The following is a 9,762-nucleotide window of genomic DNA, read 5'->3' as shown; positions in this document are numbered from 1 at the left end:
CAGCAGGACTGAGCACCTATTACAGGCCAAACACTGTTGTACGTGCTGCAGATCCAGTCAGTGACCACGACAACAAATAAAAACACATCACATGGGGCTTCCCTGGTGGCGCAGTGGTTTAGAGTCCGCCTGCTGATGCAGGGGACACGGGTTCGTGCCCCGGTCTGGGAAGATCCCACATGCCGCGGAGCGGCTGGGCCCGTGAGCCATGGCCGCTGAGCCTATGCGTCTGGAGCCTGTGCTCCGCAACGGGAGAGGCCACAACAGTGAGAGGCCCACGTACCGACAAAAAAAACAAACAAAAAAACAAAAAAAACACATCATATGATGCCAGGCAGCGCCAAGTGCTACAAAGAAAAATGAAGCCAAGGAAGAGCAAGACATGGACATTTCAGACAGAGCAGGGCGCAACTCTGGTAAGGCAACACCTGGGCAGAGAGTAAACTACATGATTACCTGGAAAGGAAGATGACCCAGATAGGCAGAACACAAAATGGGCAACAGTAAGTAAGCAGCCCTGACCTGATGGGAGAGGAAGAACTCTGAATAGCAGCCGAGGGCCAGATGACATGACCTTGCAGAATAAACTTTAGGTTTTACTCCTAGTGAGACAGGAAGAGCCGCATGACCCTCTGGCATCAGTGCCTGCACATGGAGACAGCATTCCAGCACAGCTGTTAAAGGAGTTCTGTTTTGTTTCTTTTTACTATAATAAGTGACGCCACTAAGACTGGCCAAAAGAACTTTCTATAACATCTCCTTCAATCTTATTTATGTAGTTTCCTGTCATGTAAAGAATTTCTTTTCAAAAGCAGTATCTATCCAAATGTGGCCAGAATTTAATTTTAAAATTTGGAAGTGTCATTAGAATCCATCTCACTTTTTCTGTGACACAGATGTCCATCAGTAAGGTTTAACTAAATTGACACATCATACAATAAAATACTCAGCAGCTATGTTTTTTAACAGCTGGGAGGTAGAAAGTGATTAAGAAGATAGGACAACTTAAGTGCAATGTGGTACTCTGGATCCACTCCTGGAACAGAAACAAGAGATTAGTGGGAAAATTGGTAAAATCCAAATAAAGTATGCAGTCTAGTTAACAGTAAGGTTAATTTCTTACTTTTGACAAATGTACAGCGGTTATATAAGATGTCAACAGTAAGGGAAGTTTGGGTGCAGGGTATATAGAAACTCACTGTACTAGCTTTGCAACTTGTCTGTAAATCTAAGATTATTCCAAAATTTATGTTTTTTTAGAAAGGCAGTAGTATAGATCTATCTGTATTAGCATGAAATAACCTCTAAAGATACAAATAAAAGGAGAAATGCAAATGAAAACCACCTCACCCTCTTACCATGGCAAAATTTCAAGTTTGACATCAAACGTTAATATCGCAACTTTTAAAAACCGCATATTCTGTGGGAACATAAATTCCTAAAATCATTTGAGAGAGTAATTCAGCAATTTCTAATTAAGGTGAAAACAGATATACTCCACAACTCAGCAATTCTGTTCCTAGGTATATCCTCTAAGGAAATGTCTGTTCATGTGCACAAGAGTATTTATAGAAGCAGTTTGTAACAGAACAATAAAACAACTGGAAATAATCTAAATGTCTATCAACAGAAGGGAGAATAAGGATGATACAAATGTAATACTGCACTGTAGTGAAAACGAATGAAACAGATCTAAACATTTTCAAAATGAATGAACCTCACTAGCAAAATAAACAAAAAATTACTAACCCAAGAATATATGTTATTCATAAAATGTTTAAAATATCCAAAACAGGACTTCCCTGGTGGTCTAGTGGTTAAGACTGTCGCTTCCACCGCAGGGGGCAGGGGTTCAACCCCTGGTCGGGGAAGTTCCACATGCCGCGCAGTGCGGCCAGAAAGGTTAAAAAAAAAATTCCAGAATATTACACATACCGCTGAAGATTACACATGTATGTATGAAAGTATAAAGACAGACCTGCAGGGGGATGATAAACACCAAGGCCAGGAAGGTGGTTATCTATGGAAGGCGGCGGGTTGTTCCATATCTTAACTGGAGTGTTACATACATAGGTGTTCATTATCATTACACTTCCGCTTTTCCGGATGTCTAGAATGTTCCACAATTTTAAAAAAGAGCAAGGAGTGAAACAGTGTAATGTGTGTTTGTGTTAAAAAGAAAAACAGAAGGGGAAATCATACACACAGCCACCTATAGGTAGCTCCGGAAGGCTCCTAAAGGAGCTGGTACCAGGCTGCCTCTGGGAAAGGCCCAGGGGACAGTGGTGGGAGGGAAACATACTTTTTACTCTATGCACTATTACACTGATGGAATTTGTTTACTGTGTGCAGTTATTATCTGAACAGTTCACCGCCACTGAGGGATGGGGAAACCAGACTGGGGCGGGGAGTGGAGAACAGACTTACCCCAGGTACCATGGTTAGGGACAACCAGCCTAGAATCTGAGTAGTCAGGTTACCAGGAACCAGCCCTGATCTGCTGGGCTGTTCTGTTAAAAACTGATGTATAAACCAAGAGTTTGGCTGCCTAGCCCAATTCTTTCCCACCTCCCTCCTAATGGCTGACTACCTACCCTAGTCTGTTTTCTGATCTGGTAATTATGTCCAACATAACATATTTACAAGTCAATTTAATTTTGTTTGTTGTTAAAGTTACAACATCCCATGAAATGAAAGAAGGCAGGAGACATCACAAAATCAAGGGCAGAGACTGACTTTGTTCTTGTGCTGGTGGGACAAGGACATTAACAAACATGGTATTGTTTTTTGGGGGTTTAACAACAAACCCTATAGTACTTATTTACCTAAGCCTTGTCATACAGTAAGTTATTAAAGCATCACCACATCACTACATTATTAATCCCATTGTACAGATGAGGAAGCACAGTTTAAGAAAATTGCCCAAGGTCAGTCAACGATGTGATAAACTTCCATTCTACAGTATCATCTCACTCCCATCATAAAGAATTATTAGTTCCACAAGAAAACATGGAATTTTGACAGGTTATTTTTCAGTGCATAGACCATTACCCAAGGCCATAATTCAGGTTATTTTCTGGAACTTCACGGAACAAAAGTAAAGCAATGAGTGCTTTCGCCAACAAACTGTTCATCCCAATCACTATATTTACCATCAGTTTTAAAATGATTTAAAAAAACAAGAACAGGGCTTCCCTGGTGGCGCAGTGGTTGAGAGTCCGCCTGCCCATGCAGGGGACATGGGTTCGTGCCCCGGTCCGGGAAGATCCCACATGCCGCGGAGCGGCTGCGCCTGTGAGCCGTGGCCGCTGAGCCTGCGCGTCCGGAGCCTGTGCTCCGCTATGGGAGAAGCCACAACAGTGAGAGGCCCGCGTACCGCAAAAAAAAAAAAAAAAAAAAAAAAAAAAAAAAGAACAACAAACAAAACAGGCAGGGCAGGAAAATCCAGACCCTCCTTCCAGGAGGCAGAACCAAATTAACTGGTGCCGGAAGCAAGGCTGAGGGTGACCTAGAATGCCCATGCTAGAAGACTGCTTCCAGAAGCTGCAGTGCACACTTGCCCAAGTGGCATGGTCTTGGCCCTGAGAGCTTCCCATGCCTATTAGGTGCTTTTCGCAGCCGGCAACACCCTGTCGCCCTTCCTTGTCCCCATTCAGTTAAGCCACAGCCCAGCCATTCCAGCTTCAGAGCCCAAGAAAATGGAGGAGCAAGTTCTCCTTCCCCATCTAGAAAAATCCTGACCACCTGATCTAATACGCTTCAACTGTCGTAGGAGGTATTGGATACACCTTGTTAAATGCAATTAAACCACTTACCAAATCCTTGTTATTTTCAGAGTAAAGCTGATTATTGACTAAAAATTGATGAACAGGGGAATTATCCAAATTCCTGGCAGGTGAGAACTGGAGTTGTTGACATTCAGCAGGCTGTGCTATAAGTTCACGTCTTGCATCTTAATAAAAATAAGCTATCAAATGAATATATATATTTGTACATAATACATTCTAGCATCCCTAGAGAGCTACCTGCCTCAGTGGCGGGTAAACACTATTCAGCTGGTTAGCCTCTACACAAGTGGCAGTAACAGGGGCAGCTAAGTTTCAGGGAATATGTACCATATCCCAGGCACCAAGCCACTTGTTTTATACTTACCACCTCATTAACACTGGGCCTGCCTTTTTCCACTAGAGGAATCACCCAACAGTATGTCCTTACTATATGATCCCATTTATAAAAAGCTCAAAAACAGTAATTAGGTTTTTACATTTACAGTGCTAGAAGCTAACAAAGTGGTTTCCTTTGGGGCAAGTTAGATAGGGTGAGTGGATGGGGAGGCACAGGGGCTTCTGGATGCTACTCCTTTACCTTGGGGGCTGCTTACAGTGGGCTTGTTCACTCTGCAGTAATACCTCAATTTGTACACTTAAAAGGTGCATGTTTTCTGTATGTAAATTACAGCCCAATAAGTGTGTAAAGTTAAGCGCTTGGTGTTGATGGAAGGATAAAGAGCGAGCACTATCAGAAGTCCTGGGTTCCGATTCTGACTTCCCCAGTAAATGGCCTACGATTTGGGGGAGTCATTTCTGGGGGGCCTCAGTGTCTTCACTCCTAAGAGGTTAGAGGAGATACTCTCCAATTCTCTCAGTATACCATCACTGCCATTTCTCATCCAGGTGGAGAAAAAGGAGGGGCAACTGGATGAGTAGGAAAATAACTCAGGAGCAAAAGTCTCTACCACCAGGACATCATTAAAACACAAAGCATAACGCCTCTCCAGATTCAGGATGACACTCTGGCGCCACACTGGAACAGCAAGTTCTAAGCTCTCAGGGAGCAGACGATGGCTGCCGTCACTAGGCACCTTCATTAACAAGCTCACTATCGATATTAAAAATTTTAGGAATACATTTCCAAAAAGCTACACTGGGGCCAGAGCTGTCAAGGCAAGCAGGCATTCATACATTGTGTTCAGAGCATGACCCTGGCATAATCCTAAAGGCTGGGCAGCAAGATTAGAACAAGGCCATTATTACACACTCCTATTTACCCAAGTGTTCACGGAAAAGGGTATCCAGTTTAACTTAACAGTCTGGTTAGCCATACTCCCATATATACCAGAGGAGGATTTTACATTTCCAAACAAACAATTAAGTCCTTTTTGTGTGGGTTGAGTGATTCAGAACTCTTAAGGGTCTCCTGAGGAGTGACTCACTGCCAGTAAGAACAGTTTGATACTGAAAAACAAAAAAATCGTTTTCAATCAGTATAGAAAATTTAGAGACTAGCATTAGTTTATCATACCGACTATGGAATAAAAGCAGTATCAACCTCAGCAAGAAAGTTTCTTTGGTGACTATAAAACCAGGTTGATTGCCTTTCATAATCCACACGTAAAGCAAGTTTAGGAGCTTGGTTTAAGGTTAAGACACATTCGTGGAAGTTGCTGAAAGCTAACAGGAGAAAAACACCTTAAATCTGTCTCACCTATAAATATCTTATTTGATTCCCATCAACTCTGTCATCCATTACATTACTGTCTATTAAAATTTGGATTGCTGCATGAGTTAGAATGGAAGCTAGCCCTTAAATTACAGTTAACTAGAAACAGAAACTGAGGACGGGCCTGAATATCAGGTTTATTGCCCTCAGTGGGCTATTATCTGAAGACATCCAGATTTGGGATCCTCTGTGTATTTAAATTAAAATCTGGCTCCAAGTCAATCAACCTCACTCCTTTCCCTTTACCATGATGATTTAGATGAGGTTAAGACTATGAAGGCAAGAGTTGAGGGTGGAGGGTTGGTCTCGATAACATGGGAAGGGCACGATACCCTTCTAATTCCAGGAAGGCAGTACAGCTGGTTCCCAAGCATTGGCTATATAACCTGCGATGATTTTAACAACCATCAGTACTATTTCAGGACAACTTCTCAGGTACTTGGATTTTCCCCAAAATAAAGGCCACTGCCAAAACCTGCCAATGGCCATGCAAGATGAAATGAGGGCTCCACTGCAAACTCATCAGGACCACAAAAACCCCATATCGTCTTCAAGATGTAGGATCAAGAGTAAATATATATGCAAAGATAAACATCAACAGAGGATACACTTATGTGCTTTCTGCAACTTCAATACTCTTAAAAACTGGGGCAAGTGAGGCCAAGGGCCAAAGTCTGTCCAGAAGTTGGGGCTCCAGTCCATCTCCATGACGTGCGTCCAGCACAAGCACGACACAGCTGCAGGAGGGGTCACCCTACAGGCCCACCCCGAGAGCTGGACCGGCAGCTTAAGGGAGCCCCAGTCCGCCAACTCAGGCCGTGAGGGAGACGCTACTTCCCCGGCCCCGCCCGCCTCGCACACACGCCCGACCCCAGCCCCTAGGCAGCCAGGCTCCCAACCGCCTCCCGCCTCCCGCAGCCCCTCCGCCGCCCAGCAGGTACCCGTCTCTGCGCACGCGCCTGCGCAGTGCGCGCCCCTCACTAATCCCTATGGGGAGCGAAGGGGCGAGGCCCGGTACAGCCCGCTCCGGGTCTAGCGGGCTGCGTCACGCGGGGTCCCCTTCCCCGGGCTGGGGGTCCCAGGGCTTACCCGCGCCCAGGAGGCTGGCCAGAACCAAGAAGGAGTACATGGCGCCTCCTGACTCCGCAGTCTGCAATGCAGAGCGTCAGCTGACCCTCAGCGAATATAAACCTGCCCCGCCCCAAAGCCGCCCACCGCGCAGGCGCAAGCTCTGTCCCGGCCGGGCGGCCCGAATTCTCCCCGCAGCCTGACTCAGCACCGCACAGGGCGCCTGCGCAAAAGGAAGGCTGGGAGGAGGGAGGAATGTGGAGGCCGAAAGGATTGAGCGAGCATGGGAGGAGGATAAGGAGACGGAAGCGAATGGAGAGGTCATCAAAGAATACATAAATGAAGAAGACAACGTTAGGGATTTTACATATATATATATATACATATGTATATATGTATATATATATATATGTATATATATATATATAATATCTTTCAAGCCTCACCTTTTTTCTATGAAGTACCATTTCCTATTATTAGTACCATTTTTCAGTTGAGAATCGGTACTCAAAAAGGTTATCTACTTTTTCTAAGCTCTCACAGTCAAAACTCAAACTCACCACTTGACACACGCTGTCTCTTAAATGACGTTCGTAGTATTTTCGTGGCTGGTCCAGAGTGTAACTTCATTCTGGGTCCTGACTTTCTCTCTTAACATTTCATATCCACAATCCCTTCTCCCCATGACTCACAGACAGGTTTTTCAATGTTAGATATGTAGGGTTTCGGAACAGGTCTCTGAGATGTGGTACTTTGGCATGTGGATTCTTTTGGCTAAAGGCAATGGAGAGCCTGTGGGCTCAAGAGAAATTACTGCCTCTCCCTTAACTACCTAGAAGAATTTAAATTGGGGACTTTTCCCAGAAAAGGTGTTATTACCAGGAACAAATTTTATCTAAGTGACCCCATCTGTATGGCAGAGCAGACACCTAATTACGGAAAAATCTGCTCTTCTTATCTGCCTGTGGATGACCCTCCTGTCCTTGGAAGCCCCAGGCCCCTATCCCATTTCTTAGCTCAGCATGGTGTATATACCTCATTTTACCTCTCTGTCTCTGACCCTCTCATGTTTGTGGGGCTCCTGCACATATGAAATTAAATTTTATTTTCTCCTGTTAATCTGTGTTACATCATTTTAATTGTTTGACCAACGAAAAAGAACTAAAGAAGGGAAGGGAAATTTTCCCCTTCCCAAAATATGCAAACACTCCCAAGGCCCTATCATGGTTTGTCCCAGAGCTGCAGGGAGTGGAGGAAAGGGATTGAGAAGCAAGATGGGGGAGGATAGAAAGTGTCTGAGCCATTGGAGAAGGAAACAAAGAGTGAAGCCTGAATTTGAGAATCAGGCTAAAAATCAGCCAGGGGCCTTTATGGAGAAGGAAGCTGCCCCACCCTGCCCAGCCCTCAATCCTCATCTTACTCCAGAATAAGAAAGGCCTGGGTGGCCCACAAAACCACTTGCCTTCTACCTGTGGTTGACCCTCTGGTTCTGAGCAGAGGGATGACCCCAACCTCGCTGTCCTCCAAGGGCCAAGTACCTACAAGCCGAAGGGAAGGAAAGGAAGGAAACCTCAGACTTTCAGGGCAGGCCCTTAAAGGTCATTTAGTCCCATTCCATCATTGTACCAATTGGGAAATTGAGGCCTGGAATGGGAGGGACATTTATCCAAGGTTACACCTGACCAGGGAGGGGCAAACCCAGGGTCCCATCCATCTGTGACAATCTATAATGCTCCCTGAGGAACAGCCCACAGACAGAGGTCTCAGCACCTTTGGCTCAGCTCCTCCACCACCACCCACACAGAGAGGCTTACTTCCCACTGGGGAGCTGGATGGGGAAGTGTGCACCGCAGCGGGTGATGTGAAAGAGCTGAGTAAAGTTGGGACAAGATTTGGTCTAAACTGGATGCCTCACTGGTTGGCTTCAATGGCAAGACAGAGGCTGCATGGCTGCCCCATCTGCAGGCTTCCTAAGTCCAGGCACAGCATGGGGCAGATTACCCCAACAGCCAGATAAATGCAAGGGAGGTGGGGTTCTAGGACACAGCCTGGTTCCCAGCTCCTAGCCAATGAAGGAGGCAAAGCATCCCACGCAGAGGTTACAAGACCCCAAGCCGAAAGGAAACTTGGAGACCTTCGGGTCACAGGCTCTCACTTGACCGGAGTAACTGAGCTCTCAGAGCTACTTAATGACAGAGCCTGAACCCACCACGACTTTTTAATACCCTCCCCCCCAACTAGAGGGATATGTCCGTGTTTCTGAGATGAACTTTTGCTGCCTTTTATTTGCACACCTGGAACACAAGAGTAATATGTTCCTTCATCCACCCCCTTCCCTGTAAGGACAGAATTTTAACAAAGAATATAGAAGCAGTAAGTGGGTTATTATCATTTTTTAGCAAGTCAATCCTCTTTAAATACCTTCCTAACCATCTGTGTGTAGGCAACAAGAGCTATGAATCTATTTGGACCCTTTGGCCCTATAATACCATTCCTAGCTATATACCTCCCCAAAGACATAATCCAGAGCTAAGGACTTTATCCAAAGTGTTCACAGAATAGCCCTTTGTAACAGTAGAAACTGGGAAGACTTCAAATGCTGAACAATGATGGGCTAGTTAAGGAAATGGGCCGGGACAAAACAACGTTACTTGAAGCAGCTTTGAAGCATGAGGCAGAAGCAGCAAGGTGCCCTTCTCTCTCAGAAGTGGCAGGATTTTCAGAAGAGGAACAAAGAACTGGAAGGGAGAAGAGTCTTCTGATTTGAGGTTTACCCGTCATTGCATTATTTCACTCATTGCAATGTCCACGTTTTACTTCATACTTCTTAAAGAAAAAATTATAGGAAAATTTTTAAACGATAAGAAAATCCCCTTCTTTTCCTCCCTCCTATGAGCTCAAGTTTTCAGGGAACTGCAAAGATATTTTTCCTTGGAAATGTGAGCCGTACTGGAGACCCTGGCGGGGTTCTTGATGACTTTCCAGTTCTGGGTCCCAGCTCCTCACGAGGCCCCACTTCTAGTGCCTGAGATCTTGCGAGACTCCCACCTGTCAGATGAATAATTCCCCTTCTGGCCCCAGAGGGCTTCCATCTGTTACTGCTTCTATTGTGCAACTGAAAGAGCACTGGGCGAAGACGGCTGATAGAACAGAGGCCTCCACTGTGAAGGCCCAGCCCACATGCCTGGCCCCAAA

General features: G+C 45.3%; 1 protein-coding gene across 2 annotated transcripts in view; it reads right to left on the bottom strand.

Moving 5' to 3' along the window:
• Window positions 1-6,692, bottom strand: part of PSAP (prosaposin) — a 32,655-nt gene extending 25,963 nt beyond the window's left edge. The window contains exon 1 of one of the 2 annotated variants that reach the window (XM_007454684.1): window positions 6,589-6,692. In XM_007454684.1, the coding sequence (XP_007454746.1) occupies window positions 6,589-6,628 (40 nt within the window). In that variant the 5' untranslated portion in view covers window positions 6,629-6,692. The remainder of the gene's footprint in view (window positions 1-6,588) is intronic. The other variant, XM_007454686.1, reaches the window with a different exon arrangement.
• Between the last annotated feature and the right edge of the window lie 3,070 nt (window positions 6,693-9,762).

Source organism: Lipotes vexillifer, unplaced genomic scaffold (genome assembly GCF_000442215.2).
Source record: "Lipotes vexillifer unplaced genomic scaffold, Lipotes_vexillifer_v1.1 scaffold205, whole genome shotgun sequence".
Taxonomy (NCBI): Eukaryota; Metazoa; Chordata; class Mammalia; order Artiodactyla; family Lipotidae; genus Lipotes; species Lipotes vexillifer.
Note: the sequence above shows the minus strand (reverse complement) of the source record. Positions and strands in the feature narration are given on the sequence as shown.